This window comes from Fundulus heteroclitus, chromosome 4, assembly GCF_011125445.2.
Source record: "Fundulus heteroclitus isolate FHET01 chromosome 4, MU-UCD_Fhet_4.1, whole genome shotgun sequence".
In the NCBI taxonomy this organism is placed as follows: domain Eukaryota; kingdom Metazoa; phylum Chordata; class Actinopteri; order Cyprinodontiformes; family Fundulidae; genus Fundulus; species Fundulus heteroclitus.
In genome coordinates this window covers 38,151,621-38,172,423 of record NC_046364.1, presented here as the reverse complement: position 1 = coordinate 38,172,423, position 20,803 = coordinate 38,151,621, and the positions used below count along the sequence as shown (strand labels likewise).

At 38.4% G+C, this 20,803-nt stretch overlaps 4 protein-coding genes across 10 annotated transcripts in view; 2 read left to right on the top strand and 2 right to left on the bottom strand.

Annotated features, from left to right (window-relative positions):
- LOC110368856 (hypermethylated in cancer 2 protein) overlaps positions 1-4,150 on the top strand; it is a 5,414-nt gene extending 1,264 nt beyond the window's left edge. The window contains exons 2-5 of the mRNA XM_036135733.1: positions 291-415; positions 2,490-3,408; positions 3,814-4,053; positions 4,139-4,150. Coding sequence (XP_035991626.1) covers positions 291-415; positions 2,490-3,408; positions 3,814-4,053; positions 4,139-4,150 — 1,296 coding nt within the window. The remainder of the gene's footprint in view (positions 1-290; positions 416-2,489; positions 3,409-3,813; positions 4,054-4,138) is intronic.
- Positions 3,676-5,766, top strand: LOC118556012 (zinc finger protein 69-like). The gene is made up of 2 exons (XM_036136513.1): positions 3,676-4,053; positions 4,139-5,766. Exon 2 carries the CDS (start codon positions 4,183-4,185, stop codon positions 5,107-5,109), a length of 927 nt encoding a protein of 308 aa, XP_035992406.1. The 5' UTR covers positions 3,676-4,053; positions 4,139-4,182; the 3' UTR covers positions 5,110-5,766.
- A 1,617-nt stretch (positions 5,767-7,383) lies between these two features.
- On the bottom strand, positions 7,384-14,066 carry LOC105929990. Of its 2 annotated transcripts, none has more exons than XM_036136514.1 (7): positions 13,837-14,066; positions 10,512-10,634; positions 10,305-10,421; positions 10,174-10,230; positions 9,895-10,059; positions 9,441-9,554; positions 7,384-7,892 (listed from the first exon to the last, which is right to left on the bottom strand). In XM_036136514.1, the coding sequence occupies exons 2-7, from the start codon at positions 10,632-10,634 to the stop codon at positions 7,845-7,847; spliced, it is 624 nt and encodes a 207-aa protein (XP_035992407.1). In that variant the 5' UTR covers positions 13,837-14,066; the 3' UTR covers positions 7,384-7,844. The 2 variants fall into 2 exon arrangements, with proteins under 2 accessions (XP_035992407.1, XP_035992408.1); XM_036136515.1 differs by having other exon boundaries at positions 13,914-14,066.
- Positions 14,067-15,410: 1,344 nt separating this feature from the next.
- lpin1 (lipin 1) overlaps positions 15,411-20,803 on the bottom strand; it is a 30,855-nt gene continuing 25,462 nt past the window's right edge. For all 6 annotated transcript variants that reach the window (XM_036136509.1, XM_036136512.1, XM_021319239.2 and 3 more), the window contains 6 exons: positions 20,269-20,417; positions 20,008-20,094; positions 18,947-19,099; positions 18,154-18,268; positions 17,863-17,966; positions 15,411-17,721 (listed from right to left, as the gene is read on the bottom strand). In XM_036136509.1, coding sequence (XP_035992402.1) covers positions 17,550-17,721; positions 17,863-17,966; positions 18,154-18,268; positions 18,947-19,099; positions 20,008-20,094; positions 20,269-20,417 — 780 coding nt within the window. In that variant the 3' untranslated portion in view covers positions 15,411-17,549. The remainder of the gene's footprint in view (positions 17,722-17,862; positions 17,967-18,153; positions 18,269-18,946; positions 19,100-20,007; positions 20,095-20,268; positions 20,418-20,803) is intronic.

The window sequence follows — 20,803 nt, the reverse complement described above, 5'->3', positions numbered from 1 at the left end:
TTAAATTAATTTAAATACAAATTCAATTAAATGTTATTTATATAGCGCCGATTCATGTAACATGTCATCACAAGGCACTTTCCAAAGTCAAATTTAATCAGATTATACAGATTGGTCACTAAAAAATTCCTATCTAAGGGAACCCAGTTGATTGCATCAAGTGTATTAGCCTTACCCTTAACTTTGATAGCTGTTTATTAGTTCTAAATGGCTGTAATGGTAATATGTTTTCTCTGAGTATCATTATAGTGATATATAGAAATGTGTTTAACTTCAACCCTTTTCTTCAGGCGACATCCTCTCCCCATGCAGCATCTCTGCTGGCACATCTGAACCATCAGAGAGATCAAGGCGTGTTCTGTGACTGCGTACTGAGGCAGAGGCAGAACCCAGATCAGCTCTACCATGCACACCGGTCAGCATCATATTATAACACAAAAACACATTCATATTTCCAGAAACGTTTTCAGGAAACCATGTTCTAGAAAAAGTATTTGCCCACTTACAGATGTCTTTTGTTCTGACTTTTTTGTCACACTTAAACGTTGCAAATTATGAAATCAACTTTAATATCTGAGAAATGTAACGTGAGTAAACACATAAACCAGTTTTCAAAGAATGATTTAATTTAATAGGAGAAAAAAAACTATTCAAAACAACCTGGCCCTATGTGAAAAACATTTATAGCGACAAACGATGCGTTTTATACATCACTGTGGAGAAATCTTGTCCCACTCTTCCACGCAGAATTTTCTTTTTCAGCCACATTTACAAGTTTTCGAGAATGAACAGCCTGTTTCAGCTTATGCCACGATGTCTGAAACAGATTTAAGTCGTCAGCCTAGTTTAATTATTTTTTCTGAGCCATCTAGTGGTGGACTCTCTGCTGTTTGTTGGATGATTACCGTGCTGCATAACCAAAGTGGTTTCAGCGTTACATTACAAATGGATTTCTCTAGCAGAAAGTACTTGCAGAATTTATGGTTCCATTAGTTGAGGCAGGTTTTCCAGGTCCAGAAGCAGCATATCAACCCTAGATCATCACACTATCATAATCATTGTGAACTGTCCAACTGTCATGACATGAACTGTCTGTGATATATTCTTTTCTAAAAATATTGTGTTTGCCAGATGTAATGTGACGCACGTCTTACACAAAATTCCAGTTTTGTCTCCAGACTGTTTTCCCTAAAGCATTCTTTCATTTTCTTTTTGACTTATGAACACAGACCTTAGTCAGAGCCAGAAGCAGCTTTAATTGGCAAGTTGGTTCATGCAGTAAGAAACCTGACTGTGATTGTGTTTTGTTCTCAATGAAGACATTTTAAAAAGGAAAATTGAAATATTTTTCTTGTATTTACATATATGTACATGTTTCTACAAAAAGGGAAGACCCGGTTTAATTGGTGCAAATAAGCGCGGTACCGATCTGGGGCCTCTGGCGGTTAAATGTTGATCGGATTGACAGCCTGGGGGAAGAAACTGTCTCTGAGGTTGGTGTAATTTGTAATGCTCTGTAGCACCAACCTGAAGGTAAAGTCGAAACAGTTTCTGTGCAAAATGTGTGGGGATCTGCTGAGATGTTAGCTGTTCTTTCCCTGACCCTAGACCTATAGGGAACCTCAGCCCCGATTATCCTCTCTGCAGACCTAATTGTTTGTTGTAGTTGGAACCTGTTCTGTTTTTGTGGCTGAGCCAAACGACACAAAACAGACTGAATGATGGCAGCATAGCAGGAAGTACACTCTATGCTGGGCCTTCTTCCAAACAGTGTCTATGTGTGCGGACCTTCTCAGGTCCAGAGAAAATCTGGTTCCTAAAGTACCAGAAGTGGTCCACACAGAGGCAAGTGAGGCCTGGGGTGCTTTAGCTTATGTTCTGGGTTCATTTGTGACAACCTGGATAAGTTGTCAGTGCGCTGTTTCAGTAGTTCTGGTTGGACAGTAACTACTTAGAGGCTTTACTGTTATTACATGTTTTCTGCATTTGTGGACAATGGCTCACATTGTGGCTCCCTTGAGACCCAAAGCTTTAAAATTGCTTCGTAATCCTTTAAAGACTTGTAGGAATTTGTTTCTCTTCCTTTTCTGAATTTCTTTAGAAGGGTTTGGGGAAGATATGTTGTTTGTGAGATCCTTTTGTCTACTTCATGTTGTAATCTGGTAATAATCACGCCAGGGCATATTTATAAACTCAATTCAAGTCAAATATTACTTATCATAATTAATTAATGTTTTAATAAGGGGCACTTACATTTCTCAAAGGTTCTTAGTTAATAAAATCATGATTGAAAAAGTGCTTTTTGTATTTACTCAGGATGTCTTTCTTAATATTAAACATTTTCTCATAATTAGATTTTTTTTTTTAGATAAATTGAAACGCTTTTTGTGATAAAAAAGCAAAGCTAGAATAGATTAGTAAGGGGCAAATACTTCTTTACAACACTGTGTTATCTATATCAAACCTTACTTGATTCTTTGTTCTGCAAGGTGTATTCTGGCAGCGTCCAGTCCAGTGTTCGCCTCCATCCTGTCCTCATCCTGTGCCCTGGTGGAACTACACGATCCAAGTCTCTCGGACTCTGTGCTACCATTCCTCTTGGACTATATTTACACCGGGGTTCTTCCATACCCTCTCAGCCAACAGGATTATTACAGACTGCTCTCTGCTGCCTGCCATATGCAGATGAAAGAACTGCAGGACGCTCTGAAAGCAACCTGGCTGCAGAGCCAAGTAAATGCTGCAAATGGTAAAAATGCCCCATGCATGGCTGAAATGTATCCATTTAAAGGGACAGAAAACACTCACAGGACTGATTTTAAGACCTTCAAAGACCCATCATCATCGCCCACAAGATATTATTTTCAAAGGCTTGAGACACAGCCATTACTTAATGAGGAGATATTTCAAGAAGACCACATGAATTCAGTCAGCATTGATCCCAGTACTGAAAATGGGGAAAAAAGTATAAGAGAGCGATGTGCAAATAGCAACACAAGAATCGATTCAGCTGCTTTAAATGATTTAAACACTTTCAGCATACTTAAAAGCAATGAGAGAGGTAATGCAAGTGACTACAGACAGATAACATTTCTGAAACAACAGGACTCAACGAGGCACACAGCTGACAAATCTGACGTGCAAAAGATATCTGTAGTAATTCAATACAGAGATGTAGACGAGCATCATTCACCTGACTTTCTAAAATCTGACAATAGACAGAGAATCCCAGAGGAAGAGCTACTCTGTGCATCTGAGGACATAAAGAGAGGCTCTCCACCTTCTCCATCGTCCCCACGTCCATGCTGTGGGGCAGTGCCTGTTATCCGTCACAGTAGCAGAGCTGCTGCCCTGCAGCAGTCAGAAGTCTCTGCAGAGCCTCCTCACAATCGAGCATCTGAGTCTTCAGTGCAACCTCTCTCCAAAATGGCTCATTATTCACCCTCAGTCAGCCCAGAAAATGACAACACTGTTGAAGCATTTACCACTGTGTGCAAAGATCAGAATGATGTGCAAAATCAGGAAGCAAGAAGCACTATAAGACACTCAACATGTGCTACTGTCCGCACAGTGAACAGGGATTACAACAGCAACAACGTGCATCTACTGAAATACAATGAACACAAACAGAATGCCCATCAGGATTCTCTGCAAAGTCAAAGAAAACATCTTGGAGAGTGTTTATCTCAGAATAAAGTCTCAATAAGAGGCTTAAAACATCAAATTGAAAGTGACTTTGATTCCGTTCCCTATAAGCATCAACGCTTAGACTGTTTTGAATGCCAGAGGACTTTGTTGACACTTGCGACACAGGAGGAATCGAACGATCAGGGAGCTGTAGTTTCACTTCCCATGTCGGCACAAGACAGAGGAAGTGACTCCCAGTGCGAAGAACGTCTTGAGGTGGAAGTGAAAGGAGAACACAGTTACTCTTGTGGGTGGCTTGCTGTAACAGATATTGGGGAAAATCACTGCACGATATCTGGACCTGCAGCAGACTGGTACCCTAACATCTACAAGGATGAAAAAGGCAGAAGTGATGATGAATACAAAGTTAGTAGCACACAAACAGAACCCAAATATACCACATCACAATCAGGACCGGTTAATGTCACTGACAGTTTCTCTGCTTCTAAAGGCTGTCAAGTAACAGCAAGTAGAAAGACTTCAAGCCCTGAAACCATGGAGGTCGATTGGTCTTCAGCAGCACCCGTGGACAGCAACTTGCCTGGGACTACAGGACGCACTGGTCAACCTTACCATTGGCATCTTCTTTACCAGGGCGAACCACATGAGGATGCACTTCAAGACTTTAATCACAAGCTCTCTGAGCCTAGCCTTTCTCCTGATTCAGACGAGATGAGGGATGGGGTCTTTACTGGTTCCTTTGCTTTTTCAGGTCAAAGATCCCTCAGTCAATACTTTCCTGAAGAGACAGAAGACGAGTTGGATGTAAACACCAGCCATAATGAGCCACCTGCGTCCGGTGAGCACCGTTCAGACAAAGCAGAAAACCAGTTTGTTGGAATGATGACAGCTGCAATCGATAGTCACGACGATGCACAAAGTAATCCGGGCTCCTCTATAGGCAGTGCTGTGAGTTTTGATGAGTCTGCTGATAGACAGAGAAACAGCAAACAAGAAAACCCCTTTGACATAAAAGGAGTTTGGGTTGCACAAAAGACTGGCGTCATAGAAGCTTCCAAACCTAATGAGGGTAAAACCAAGATCAGCACCACTCCGGTCTCTTCACCTCTAAGTGAGGCAGACTGTGATCGAGCCTCCAAGCCAACCTCTGTATCTGTTGGCATGCCTTCCACCCTGGCCAGCGGGCCAACAGATAGGCCAGCTCATCTGTCATCTCCCAGTCATCAGCCTTTCCACTGCTCTCTGTGTGATCGTTCCTTCAGCCAGAGAGGTTCTCTGAACAGACATGTGCGGAGCCACCTTGGCGTCCGGCCGTTCCCCTGCCCCCGTTGCCCGATGACCTTCTCACGCCAATACCGTGTCACTGAGCACATGCGTGTTCACCAGCGTTGTGCCCTTGAAAATGGCTTACAAAAGACCCCCCAGTCTTCTGTTAAAAACAATGAGGAAAGATTACATTGAGAAAATTTGGTAACACTATTACAGTAAAACAGAATACTAAGCAGAGAAATTGATATAATGTGTTGATGATGAATTGCTGTGAGATCTTTAAAAGTTTTGATCATCTGTAATTTTACTTCACTCTGTTTGCGGCCTTTTATGGATTTCAGTGAAAATGTATCGCAACAATGGCATTTAGCATCATTTCATTGTGCAGCTCGTGATTTCCCTCAGGATTTAATGTACACTGCATCCATCCTGTGCGATTTTTTATTTATATTTCCACCATTATAATTGTTTTTGGCAGCTATTTACTTTGTGGTTCTCTAAATTAACAGAAGTATTTGTTACTTTACATGAAACTGCAGAGAGATGTTGCAAGCCATTGTATATAGGGCAGATGCTGAGGATTGGCAGCTACAATTTTTTATATTATCCTGTAAGCAGTTCACTGAGACTAAGCTAAGCTGTGTGTTTAAGATTTGAATGTTCTCATGAGATAATGGATGATATATCTACTTATTACTCCTAGTTTTGTTTTTTATTTTTTATTCCCTTACCAAGGAGAAAATAAATGTCAATTCAAAAAGATTTCACAAAAATATTGACAAAATAATAAGATTGACCACTGTTAAACATCTCTTCACAGCATAAAAAGATGAGACAACACTCAAAAATACTAGATATCCAAGAGCCACAGATGAAATGCAAAATATTAGAATTTTATTTCTTTTAAATTTTTCTCCCAAAGTAATTTTAATGGTTATTTCTTCTGACTTTCTGAAGCTCTATCAGGCTTTTCATCATTAGTCCATTTTACTAAGAAATACGCAATCAACACTTTTTATACAGTCTGTTTTTGTTAGTTTGTTTGCTTCTGCTATAAAGCTGTTGATTTGCTGTGAAACTTGACCTAAAGAAACAAAAGCGCCTTGAGTACAGTGTGGAGTGTTCTGTCTTGTTTAAGCCAAACTTCTTGTTAAAAGTTTAGGTTAAAGTTAACTTGTCAAATTTTATATTTTCATGTTTTTATGTTATATAAAAAATAACACTGGAGTCATGTAAGATTGTTCTTTCTCTAAATCAGTGACGACCCACATTAATGGTGCATAATAGTAAAGCAATAATAAATACTTTTACAAAAGATGTGTCATTCCTGCAATCCCACAAATCAACAGCAAAGACACATTAGGTCTGCATTGCTGACAATTTATTTTCATCTCAGCTTCTCTAGTTGAATTTAGAAGTGGTTATATAGTAGCACCACTAACAACAATCTGCATAACAAATGTTTGTATTTATGAATTAAACGTCTGCAAACATATAAATACAGACATTGACTCAAAGATACCAGACGGGTTAAAATAATAAAGTAGAATAAGGGAACTAATGTTTTCCCCACTGACTTTTTATCCTAGTTTGTGACATTCCAAGACTGGAAAATTATATTTTCAAGTTAATTTTATAAGGAAAAGACAATATATAATTTTGTAACATAAAAAACAAGACTAACGCACATAGGTATTTACTTCACGTCTTGGAGAATCTGGCATTTAAACATCTTTGTTATTGGTATTTTGCAAGCTAAAGAATTATGCTGAGACACAGGATTTATCTGTTCTATTAAGATATTTGAATATTTTTGATCATCAACTTGATTCATACTGCAGTGCGTGGTAATTACCTGGTACTTAGTAGAAGCCAGTTGAAATTCAGTCTTACTTTTAAACTGAGCAATAATATCTATCAGTGTGATCTGATCGTACTTGGATGGTACTAAATACAGGTGTACGATATAGTCTGGGTGGATCGAGGGCCGTTTTAATCAGACCGCTATCAGAGATGGGCTAGAAGACTTTTACCTGGACATAGTTGGCAGAACACAATTCACACTAAAAGTATAACAAAAAACTGTTAAGGCTCTCTTTATCTTTCTTTTTGGTGTCACCTTTTGTGAAACCTGTGGTTTATGATAACATTTAAGGTTAGTAAAACATGTGTAGCTGACAACACATGTTCTATAAATTTTGCAGTTAATTGGAGGTCCACTGTGGTACAGTTAGATATTAGCACTTAGAAGTACTCCATTGACTGTGCTTTTTTTATTATTTCTTTTTGATGGTTTTGAAGATATAATGGTGTATAATATAAAAAAGCACATCCCTCCTTCTCATTTCCAAAACAGTTTAGCCGCTTGAAATTTTTTTGTAAATCCAACATAAAATCTTGTAAACCAATCAGATCACTAAACATGATAACAAAAAAAAATAAAAAAAATACAGCGTAGACACTGTAGCTGATGTATCAAGTGTTTATATATTTTCTATAAAACACAGATGAAGCCGTTACCATCTGGAAAGAACGAGCACTATTCATTTTTCTGATTCTTGTTTATGTAGTATGAAGTGCTGGCATTGGCCCAACAGTTTGACCGTTCATTGTATTGGCTAGTTCAGATGAGATGAGGAGAAAGGCCCAACTCCAGTCTGCAGCTAGGGGTAGCAGTTAGTAATCTCTGCAGTGGGTAAAGTTTAGTGCTTTTATGACACTGGTGACAATTACGTCTGGCAGTTACATGGTGGCAGAGGAAAATATGAGAAACAGACTGTTCATACCTCACATTAGTTGGATTATTTGCCTTGCATTGTCTGCAACTACAACATGTCAGAGAGAAGTGGGCAATATTTAGATATCAATTAAAATATAAATCCACATCTTCATCTTGCTGCTTTATTGGCAACACTTCAAACCAGTTGTCATTCAACTGGTGTTTCAGCTGCCTTCGCCGTCATCACCACAATGGCCTAAAGAGAAAAAAATAATAATTTTAGATTTAACATATACCAGTGGTACAGCCATGTTTATGCTTATAAATAATGTCCCAGAAAGCCTTTTAGCTAGACCAACTCTTTTCTACTCAGTTCAATTATATTGTATTTATATAGCGCCAATTCACAACACATGTCATCTCAAGGCACTTTACAAAGTGAAATTCAATCAAATCATACAGACATATTGGCCAAAAGGTTTCCTATCTAGGGCAACCCAGAAGATTACAAGTCTTGACAAGCAGCATTCACTCCTCCAAAAAGAGAGTAGAGCCTCCATGGACAGTTGTCTCATACTGAGCATGCATGAAGCAACAGTGGAGAGAAAAACTCCAGCAGAACCAGGGTCAGTGCGAACGGCCATCTGCCTCGACTGACAGGGGATTAGAGAAGACAGAGCAGAGACACAAACAAGCACAGAAGCACACATTGATCCAGGAATCCCCCCCTGTCATTACTGGACAGAATAATTATCTTCAGGTCATACTTTCATATTTTCAACATGAAACACAAACACCTATCGATAATGAGTGGTGGCCATTGACAAAATATAAGTGTTGCTGCTCTTTACTAGCACTTTATGCACAGTGTGATAGAAATCATTAGAAATGAATACACAAAGCACAACTGCCTAAAATAAAAAAAAAAACACAGAAGAAAAAAGGTGAATAGTGGAGTACTGTTTTGGCAGCCGACTCTCCTGAATATATTGTAATAACCGCTTGGACATGGCTATAATTCAAAGTCATCTTAGGTAACAATTTTTTACACTAGAGACATATATATATAGATATATATATAGATATATAGATATATAGATATACATACATATATATATATATATAGATAGATAGATAGATAGATATAGATATATAGATATATATATCTATATAGATATATATATATATATAGAGAGAGAGCGAGAGACATTAAAAATGTCAACAAACTATCATTGCAGAAATTTTTTTTTTCACATGTAAGGTCTCAAACATATAATTATTCTACTGAATTAAATAAATCTACATTCAGAGTTTAACAATTGAAACTAAAATATGTTTCAATTATTACATTTCGAAATAACTAAATCATTTATATATGCGAAACTTTCACATGTACAAGCCAGGACTAAAACAACACTATTTTTAATCTTATTAACACTGTTTGAGGTTTAAGAAAAAAAACAAAATCAACACTCACAATGCCACCGGCAAGTTGTGCCTAAATCTCAAATGTCTAGAATGACCTTTTGAAGAGACTTAGTGGAACTCAGTTACATTAGGTGAAGGATTAGATCTGAGGTGTTTTGTGCTCTACAGCGACCTACACGTTCTTTGCCAGGACCCGGAACAGCCACGAGAGGCAAGACAGAATTGGGGGACCCGTGTGATAGCAATTCAAGACAACAGCAGCAGTACAGACACAATAGAGAAATGTCACAGTCAACCTAATGTGAATTGTTGAGGGATGATTAACATTACAGTATTATCTGAGAGAGGCAAAAGAAAGTTCTCTCTGAGTCATTACCTGGGTATTTGTTGATCGGAGGGCAGCCCCTGCCAGCACTGACGTAACAATCAAGAAGATTGTACCAACAAAGCAGTAAAATATAAGGATCGCCTCCATGGTTATACCCATAGCCTAGAAAAACAAACAAAAATGCCAGTCAACACACAAAAAAGACCAGTCAACACACAAAATAATATTTATGAAATGTCTGAAATTATTAATAAAAGACTAAATTTGGCAGCTTTTGAAAGTGATAAAAAGCATTCCAGGCAATTATGAAATTTGACCAGACATACAGCTTTTCTTGGGCTTTTTTTTTTTTTGGGCTTAAACCTTTTGACCAAAATATCTGTAAATATCCTTAAACACAGTTACAACAAAAATACAAGATAAACTGTAATATTCTTTCGGTTTGGGATGGCATATTTAAAACAGCAAAAACATAAAGACACGTGTTTAAAACAGTAATTACTTGTATGTTCGATGACGCTGGAATTTCCATGTCAATGTCAGTACCGTTGACGTATTCATCAATAAACTGATAGTCAAAGTAGAAGTGGAGGTGTGCCAGCAGGCTGAAAATAGTCCAAAAACCATCAAGGATGGACACAATGCTGAGAGCTAATGATATGGTGACCTGTGCATGGAGATAAATTGCCTTTCAGAAACATTTTCAACTACGGGACTCTATTGTTTATCTAAATAAAGAAGTATAAGAAACACATCCTTAATGGATTACAGAAAAACTTACAGTTTTCTTGGACAGATGATGCTCCGTCACAATATACAAAATCCCACATATGATGAACTATGAGAAGAATGAAAGAAAATTAGTTTCTTGTAAACCCTGATGTGCAAGGCAATTCTTAGTAAGCTACAAACCAGTGTTTCCAAGAAAAACTCAGGAGGGATTGTCATTGACATCTCGCGACCGAAGGTTTCTGTCCAAATGTTAATGGTAATAATCAATGCGGATGCCCCAATGATCAGCACGACGGTCTAGAAGAAATTCACACACAATCCCTGAAGCATGACCCTGTTAGTCCACTTTTATCAAAAGGTGATCTAAGGTGTATGTGATTTACTTACCCCAACGATCTTGGGTTGACACCTCAAGAAGCGGTGTAAGGGTTTATTACCTCCCACTGAGGCAACCTGAGGAGTTTCATTATTCCCAGATGGTTCACTTGCAGCATGGAACTCAACAGACATCTAAGGACAAAGATAGACAACTTTGTGAATATAACTGGAAGTCTTTTTGAAAAGAAAAATCAATATGAAAGAGTCGTTCAGCATTAACTGAGGTTAGCTTTGTGTTATTTTAAGTAAAATAAAAATATAAAATAAAATTTTGTTACAAAGAATAACATATAGCTGTTGTTTGAGTGTGATGGTGACATCATCTTGTAACTGAAGTTAGGATTTTAATCAAAGTCAATTGGAACAAACCGTTGTGAGACAAACACTTGGGCAGGACAGGCACTTTAATTTCACCCTTCTGAAAATTTCCTGAAAGTGTTTAGAGGGAAGAACTCTGAAAATGACGTTTATGGAGAAATATCATTGCTCGTTGTATATCATAAGAGATCAGATTTCTTAAAAGCTTATCTAGAGTTGCTAAAGAGCCCTATCCTAGGATCAGGTATACCAACAGCACAAGAGTAGAACCATCATAACACATGAAACTGTTACGGATTATGTGATAACAGAGGCTGTGACTGCAAAAGACAGTTACCGGGGAAATGAACCCAAGGAGGTGTGGCATGCATAAACAAATGGACAGTTATCTTCCCTGAAGCCAAGCTCTCAGTCTAATGGTGGTGTGGATCCTGGAAAACAACATGGGGCAATTGACCAATCCTGAGCAGGCTTTGCTCATCCATATAAACTGACGTGGCTGAGAGTTGGACACTCTCAAGCGTTCGAAAATCTACCCGTCTCGCATTGCTTTTGTGTGAGAGTCAATACTTTGGATGTAATGATTTTAACTATATTTTTTAAGAAAACTAAAGCTCCCTGTTCCTGTCATCTCACAAATCAAACCTTTGTTTTAAAATATCTTGGATTAGTTTAAGATTATCAAATTCGACACTGAGGTTTTTTAAGATGGTATTAATAATGGTAAATGGACTGAACTTATATAGCGCTTTTCCAGTCATGGTAACCACAAAAAAAGGGCTGTACACTATAGCCACATTCACCCAGTCACTCTCACTAACGCACACACATTTATACACCAAGATGCAGCTCAGTAGGCAACTTGGGGTTAAGTGCCTTGCCCAGGGGCACATTGACATGTGGCAAAGGGAAGCTAGAATCGAACCCGGAACCTTCTGATTGCCAGACGACTACTCAACCCATCAAGCCACAGTCGGCCAAAAGTTTTTTCTTTTTTTAAAATGTCCTTTTTAATAAATCTAAGACTTTATTGGTTAGAGTTGTAGACTGTATCTTTTGGGTTACATACAGAAACCTTTTTTTTTTACATTTTTGTTAAACCTATGTCCTGACAGTAAAATGTGAGACAGCAACTGTGTCAGAAAATCAAGCTCCCCTGACTCCTCCCAGTGGTCCTGTTGCCATTTGCAGAAACACACTGCTCCCGGAAAGAAACAACCAATAAAAGCAAGGAGGAATGTCTGGCACTGATTGTTTCTTAGGTATGTCAATCACTCTTGTGTAATCAAAAAAAAAAAAGGTTAAAAAACAAAACAACTGGACTTCTATTCTGAAGCTGTAGATGTTTCGCTTCCCATTCAGGAAGCTTTCTCAATTCAAAAAGTCTGGAGGAGTGTGGAGTTGCAAGCTTTATAGACCTGCCGGCGAGGCCTCATTAAAGCTTAGATTGTGAGGGGCGATCAGTTCCAGGTTAATCTACATGTAGATCTGAACTCTAATGGCTTCTTACTTAGAGGCGCCCTGTTCAAATACAGGGGAAATAATGCCTAGTCAGGGTGGATTAATGACTGTTACTGAGTGACATAGCATGTGTTCAGAAACAGAAATAATGACTTTGACAGGCTGCCGCAGTTCAAATGATCCAGAAGTTACTCCGCCATGTTTGTGGCTCTAAATCATATTACAGGAGATGGGTCCTGATGTTTTTTTCCGCTGTCAATTTAAGGATGTTCACTTGAACAGATGTCTTTTCTCCTCGTCGGCCTGTATCTTCTCCATAGTGAACTTACAAACGTGCAACTTACACATAAACTTACTTTGAACTCTAATTATTTGGCCCACCCTTTTTTTTTTCTTTTTTTTTTTTTTTTTTTTATTAGAGCCGGCTGAAATGCAATTTCTGGCTACGCCACAGTGGAGAAATGGCAGAGAAACAACCTTCTATACAGGAAGACTGCCAGTTTCTTGAGTGGCACCTCCTCAAAAACCAAAGACGTGTAAACGTTGGAGCAACGCAGCGGGCTCCGTTGTTTGGGTGAAGCTGTGGAGGGAGTGCTGTAGCGCATCAGAGGGAGCATGGGGTAGGTAGGCGTACTTGTTCAAATTTTCAGGCTAAGTCCACATTTTTCTTTTCAAAACTCAGAGATAGAGCAACCTAACTCTGATTTGTAGTATTTCTTGTTCTAAATTAGAGATGATTATGTCCATTCATGGCTCCTTAAAAACACTTGTAATGTTGTTGAGTTTAGTCTGAAATCTAAAGCTCTAATTCCATACTATTTCATAAAATCATATCTTCTCACACTTCCTAATTCTTCACAATCACACAGTTATAGGAATTTATTTCAGGTCCAACTGAGGGATAACCTTAATTTTGTGCTCATGTAAACTCCTGACAGACGCAATGGTTATGGTGCCACCATTGTGTGTGTGCGTGTTCTTGTTTTATCTTTTATGAGGACCTTGCATTGATTTTATAAATTTTCACTCAACCACTTTACCATTACTTGTAGGCTATACCTAACCCTAACTTAATCCACACTTTAGGCCTTTAAAACAAAATGAGCACCAGGAAATGTCCTCACTTTGCAACTAATGGTCATCACTTTGCAGGTAACAAAACAAAAAAATAGTTTGCACTCATATTTATCATATTTTCCACTTAATTCTGATGTTGTTTTTTTTTTTTTTTTAAGTAGCGTAATTTGTTTTAAAAAAGAACAAACCATATGATGTATCCTGGTTGAGGCAAGCCTTTGGACAAAATGACCTTGTAGAACAGGAAACGCCGCATAAGTAGCTAACCACATGTGGTTACGCTTTTAAACCATGTCCTCAGGAAATGATCAAAGCTGGATTGAACTGCAGCGTTTACTTTAACTGACAAAAAACACGGCTTTCGACCACAAGCATCAATAATCCCATCCACTCGGAAAGAAAAAAAAGTCACATTTGTCTCTCAAAGTAAAAACACAAACATGAATTAAATGTGGAGAATCTAACTTGAGAGCCTTACATTTTAAACAAACTAGTCGGTCCTTCGCTAAAGTAAGTAGAAACGGAGAGTCAGCGGAAAAGAGAGAAAAGCCAGACCGTGTGCAGATGTGTGCTCAGAACTGCAGCTTGGACTTCTTGTTCCACATCAGGACAACAGCTGGAGTACTTGTATTACACCGATGGGCGGTCTGTTGCTCATTCTGGGCTCTGCAGCATGGGCTCTCCTCCGTTTGGCGTCCGCACACTTTGAAGGTTTAACTATCGCGTCTTCCACCCACTTTCCCCTACATCAGGTCACGTTCCAGCCGCACATTTCATGCTAGAGGGTGTTTTCAGATTTGACTTTTGTTTTTTTTATGTCTTTATTACAAATACATATCTGAAAAGTGTGGCAAGCATTCGCCTGCAGCTCCCCCTTTTGCAGAACAGCCTTTAGCTGTATCTACAGCTTTTGAGACAGACACATAAAAAAAATAACCTTTCTTTATCCCACAATGGGGACATTCTTGTTGACAAGAACAAGAGCACTTAAATACAACCGGTTAAACACATAGCAACAAAATGCACCAAAAAAATAAAGAAATAACTTTCAAAGGAACCAAGAATCTAAGCATTGTTTTTTTTTTAGTGCAATGTGTACAAAAATATATACCTCTCTATCCTCCCCTATATAGATGATAATAAAACAGATTTTGTCTGTGCAATGAATAGTGACATTTGTACACCTGTGCGTGATTTGTACACCTTTGCAATCCCCAAAACTCTGCAGTCTGTGTGCAAGCTGTCGCTGGGACGACTCTTGAACATGGGAGCAACTGAGAGAACCATCTGTCATACAGTATTGGACATTTGCGCCGATATTGCAGTGATCCAAAAAGACTTGTATAGTGTTATTGCACTTTTAATATTTTTGCCAAAGGAGCTACTCAAAGCTCACACAGTGTCGTGGAGGGGATGAGAAATGTTGTCCATGAAGGATGTTGGCAAAGCCCACCCACCTTGGTGAGGTCCAGAGCCTGCTTGAGGACAGAGCTAGCCCTCCTAAGCAGCTGGTTCAGTCTTTCTGTCCCACTCGGTGTTGCAACCCCCCCCCCCCCCCCCCCCCCCCCCACACACACACACACACACACACACCCCAGCTGACAATGGCTTATTTGTGATCTAGATCAGGTCATTTCATGCTTATTTCTGCCATAATACAGAAGTGAAAGGGAAAGTTATGAAATCGTTTTTGAGAGTACAATGGGACAACATATTTCCTGTTTTTGTAAAACTGATACATCTGTGCACGCTAGAGGCTCTCTACTCATGGGCCGAAAAGAAATGCTAATGTATCACAAAAGGAGTGTGGGAAAGACGAAGCGCAAGTGGCGAGGGACCATAGAGCGCATGATACTGATTTAAAGGAACACATCAGTTGCCAAGCATGAACCAGATGTTTCTTTTTCTCCTAAAGGCATGCCTTGCTGCCGCAGAAACATAATTCTTTTGCTAGTGATTTAGCAGATTTGAGTCAGAACATCCAGAAAAAAAAAAAACGAGGAAAGCATTGTTGAAGAAGTGAAAAGAAATAAAGGCACATCCACAGATAAATACAGACACAAACTGGAAATTGTTTATTCTACAGATTAGATTACATGGTTAACAACAGCTTGCACTGGACAACTGCTGCTTGGTGTCAAAACTGTAATCTTCACAGTTGAAAAAAGTCAGAAAATAAAGCGAGACTTAAAAGATGGTTTAAGTACTTTTAAATAATCTTTCACAGAAAGAATTAAAACGGGATAATCAACACTGACAAGTTTGAATCAATGATTTAATTACCTTTTCCACTTTCTAACAGTAGAGTATGTCCCTAAAACTTGATAATCATTTGATTTTTAACATTCCAACAGCGTATATTCCATTTAACTTTAACTTAAAGTGTTCATTCATGATTAATGTTCTTTTAGGCAAAGTCAATCTCAGTACAGCCCCTGACCTAAAGCAGTTTATGAAAACACTATATCACAATATGACATAATAATGACTCATGATCAGTTGGGAGGACTGTCCACTGTATCCTCCTCCAACTTAAAGTAAAGCCACAAAATAATAATTTTTTTCTCACAAGTTGATTTATAAAGGATGCCAAATCAACTTTGTTTTATTTGATATTGCTCTTTGTTGTAAAGAAAACATACCAGAACAAATTAAGTCTATGAAATGGTTGTAACTAGATGCCAGTGGCGCCGATAGAGGCAAGAAGTAATGTAGACAGACGTCAATGCATTTGTTAAACCCCTGCAGCATCGCTGTAGTGTTTGCATGGTGAAAATATGAAATCTCAGCAAGTGGTTAAAACAATTCACTGTATAGCTGCACATGCTTTTGGAGAAGCACCGTTAAAAACAAAATATACATTGGAGAAAATAAAAATGAAATATATGCGCGTGTGTGCGCACGCACACACAAGTGCAGCTCATCAGCTTAAAATGTTCAGTGACTGCGTACAGTCTCACAAATAGATTTCTGTTATTCACAGGGGTTTCCTCCCTGTTTAAGTTACACATGCATGTATATAAAACCAGGCATCTATATTACATAATTACAAAATAAAAAAATGGTTTATAAATGTTAAACACATAAAAAAATATGCAAAGTTTCTTTTTTCTCTTTTTAGAATAACAGGACAGGTAAGTGTTATATGCTGAACTTATCCAATAATGTACATCACTTTAAAAAAAAACTACACTCAGTCTTACATGGGCTCATAAACAAGTTCATTGAAGAGCATTAGTTATTGTGTGATTTACACATATTACCACGTTACGCAACATTTGCTTGCATTGTTCTGCATTGAACACAATAATAATAATAAAAAAGACAGCTTTCTCACAGTAATGCGGTCAAAATATCACTAATATTTAGCCGCAGAGGTTGTGATAGGAAAGATCCTTGGGAACACAACCTGTATTTTTTATTTATTCTTTTTTTTTGCATAACTTGGATGATGCAGTGTCTATGAGGTTTCAAGATGATTCACTTGTACATGCGGTCAGAGTGGACTGCGCATTCTGTATCTGCATAATATTTGGTGGAACAATTGCCAGTGTTAAGTAAAAATGTCACTATTCTTTCCTGAATAAGGTTTAAAAATAGATACTGCATAAAAATCTAAAGTTCCATGTTACATTATACGTATGTGATCATGTCTTTACCATTTAGCTGGCTGTTTCTATTAGTCTAAATGAAAGTGGAGGACTGAAACGAAAAAAAAGGTAAACAGATATCATATTGCAGTGCAGTGTGTATGAAACGAACAACTTTCAAATATGTGCTTTAAACCATGTGTTAGTTCAACTTAACGAGGAACTCTCAAACTTCTGCTGAAATTGATCGGATACTTCTTTCTAAAACTTTCCCCTGGAATTTCCCTTTTTTGTCAATATTATGGCTGACGACAAGTCTCCGTAATTACTGTTTCCAACTTTTTTCAGTACTTCTGTTATTCTGTTTACACGTTTAAAAATACATTCATTTATACTTAAACAGTAGTCACAATTACCAACTGGGTTTTAAGATAACGTTCGAGCATAGGAACTATCTTCATTGTCCATTTTTTTTCGAGAAAAAGCCTGAGGGCTGCGTTCCTCTCAGGTAGCACAGTTTTCACCTCCGAGCTTGGCTGCTGGCTTCAAGCTGAACGGGGAACAACCCGCAGCCTATGTTCTTCATCCGATGGGAGTTTTCTCAGTTTGCCTCAATGGGCTGCGACTCATCTTCCTCAGGGTTACTACCATTAGGCAATTGTTTTCTCCAGCTGCTGGTTTGATCAAAACTATCCGAGGACGGGATGTCCACTTCCTCATTCTGAACCAGGACTGGGAAGACGTGGTCGACCATCTCGCACAGGCGTCCAAAGCTTAGACGGAGAGAGAGAGAGAGAGAGAGAGCGAGCGAGAAACACATGAAAAACAAGGATTTATTTTAAAGCTTTAGACCTCGTGCATGGTTTCAGCGAAGTTGAATTGATGGAAATCAGTGAACAGAGTGTGCTACTTACGAGGAAATATTTGTTTTAGCATGCTCCTGTATTAGTTCCCCCTTTGGGTTGACGGTAAAAATCCTGTTCAGAGGAATGCCCACTTCCTTATAGGAATACACATCCTAGAATCACACGGGCAAAATCAGCACCAAAACTTCCAGTCCTTTCATACGTAAGCAAAACCAATCAGCTTTCACTGTGCTTGTCACCTCATTTCTTTAAAAGGTCATGCTTGACTCAAAAGTGACATCAATGAGATCAGAGAATGGTTCTTTGCAGGATATGATTGTGCGTGTTCGGTTTTCTCACCGTGGCTCTGTTGCCAAAGGCGGCGTAAAAAGGTTCAGTGTTTGGGTAGAAGAGGTGCTTGATGTCCGTCAAACACTCAATCTTAAACACTTCTGGTTTCTTTTCAATCACCTCCCTAAAAAAAACACAACAGTCGCTGATTTATCTTGCTATTTTAATCTAACTGGTCTAGACTGTAGAAAGTCAAAACAGTATTGGTGAGCGAAGGCAAATAGTTGTGAAGATAGCACGAGATGATATCCGTTCTGGTCAGTATGAAGCTATATAACAGATATTCACAATTTATTAAATAGCAATCATCATTCTAGTATCAGTGTTTGCAGCAATTAAATTGTGGGTTTGACATTCTTTGATGGGATAATACTGCATGTCAACTACCATGCATTTAAACTTTGCATGACAACAATACATTTGGCCAGTTGGTGGTGCCCACTTAAACTGTATTTTTTTTAGTGGCTGCGATACTCCCAGAAAATGATGAGAACACAGCAATGTTGAAGCAGGTATTAAATATGCTTTCCATTAAGCCCACATTTCTACATTAAAATGTGTTTGTTGTTGGTATGATATAATATTCTGAAAAGAATTAAAATGAATTAGCTGTAAGTGAAAAATTATCATATTTTAAAGAAATAATGGCTTAAACATGGTCTGTGTGTAGCTAATCTGTCTTTCACTTAGTGGATTCAGTTACAGAAATAACTAACTTTTCAATAATATTCATAGTTATTGAATATGACTGCACATATTATATAGCTGATTACTTGAGTCTAGTCATGTGTGTAACACTGACCTGTGAAAGGCAGAGAAAAGGCTGCTGGGGCTGAGCAGCACAGGGCCCATAGGCAGCATGGTTCCCCTCTCATTGACCCAGTGCAGGTAGCCCCTCGTCATCCCAGCCATCCCAATAGCTCTGGCTGAGCAGTACATAAATTTATACCCGTTTCTGTGACAGAGGAAGTTGATTCGGTTACAAAACAGAGTAAAAACCTCTTCATATGTAAAATGTCAGTGAAGGCTTTACATTTCAAATCTATTGTTTCTTTTTTATGCACGCTTGAAAGCCTAAGATGAACAAACAAAAAACTTTATCACTGCTTATTTCCACTTTGGAAAATTTACATAGTAAATATAATCTTTACTTTTTGAGTGATTTGACCAAATATGCCAATAAATTAAAATATTTATCATTTACTTTTAAAGGTGAAAGATCAAACAGCTAGAATAACTGAACTGAAAAACAAGAAAAGAATGAGGAGACCTTTTTTGACGATAAAAAAAATAACCAGATTTCTATACAAAATGAAGATTATCTCCATGTTAATCAACTGCAACCTCATTTTACTATGAGTAACATCGGATCACTAAAGACCAATGGAGTTATTTGGACAACTTTATAAAAGTCATCTTTCAGCTCCAGTTAATTCTATTAGACAAAAAAAAAAAGGCTGCTATCAACCAGCTTGGATGAACTGATCTTTCTGGTAGTTCTGGACTTGGAGTGCAGGTAAACAACTCAGAGAATGTAGGATGCATGTTGCAGTATCAAAAGGAGGAATTATTGGCAAAAGAACAGAGGTGCACAGCAGCTAGAGTGTGTTCCAGGAACGGTCCCTTCGTTGCATGACAGGCACACCTTCCACGTAATACGCCTTTGGCTCGGTGTGAGATTTCAAGTATTTTTCAAGTGAAACGGCTTAAGTCAAGTCAAAGTCCAACGTCTTTTCTGATCTCATCAAGTCAAGTGTAAACTCATTACATTTGGGACTCGGGTCTGACTTTGTTCCTAATCACATGACTGGAATCCACACCTGAAGAAGAAATTAACAGTGAACCTAGTTGGGCAAAACTTACAGGCTGACTCTGTGGTAAAGCCGTGCAATACCCTGGTGGGTCCAGTCTTTACCCAGCGTGGGAAGGATGTGGCCCAGAGTGTCGGACCTGCAGCCCATAGGAACAGAGACACCAAAGTTATTAAAGTCAAGCAACATAGTACATAACTTGCCCTCAACAAAGCAATCACAAAGAAAGAACTCCATAATTGTGTTTAACCTGCCATCTACTGGTAATTAGCTGGAACTGATTCTTGATGGTAGGTCATTTGCTGTTTCTCACCTGGTGATGGTTCCGTCTATATCCGAGATGATGATCTTGTCATCCCAGCTCCAAAGATAGATTGTGCCATGGCAGCGGCAGGTGCCTTGATACTGTGTGGTCACACTGAACACCACTTCGTTGGGTCCTTCCTTTAGCTGCAGGCCTGCCTGTGGAAAACACATGCAGCAAAATTCAGGAAGTAAAAAAAAAAAAAAAAAAACTTATAGAAGTAACTTATTCAGTGTTATGTACTCTGCATTGGGGTCCCACCACAAAGTAATTACTACTTTACTAAATCACATAGTTTAGTAACTATTTTATGCACATATTTTGTGTACAAGTGACACTTGTCCTTGTTTTTCGGTACTCTACTCAAATTTAATCAGCAATAACTGTGCGGAGTGTAAAGATGTTCGTTTTGTTCAAACGAAAGATTCTGCTGTTAAAAATAAATCAATATGTCGAAAAAAAAAGCTCGAAAAGACACTTTTATTCCACCCGTGCAGAAAAATTGACCTGCAATCATCTTGGCGGCAGAAGGTACACCTCAGCT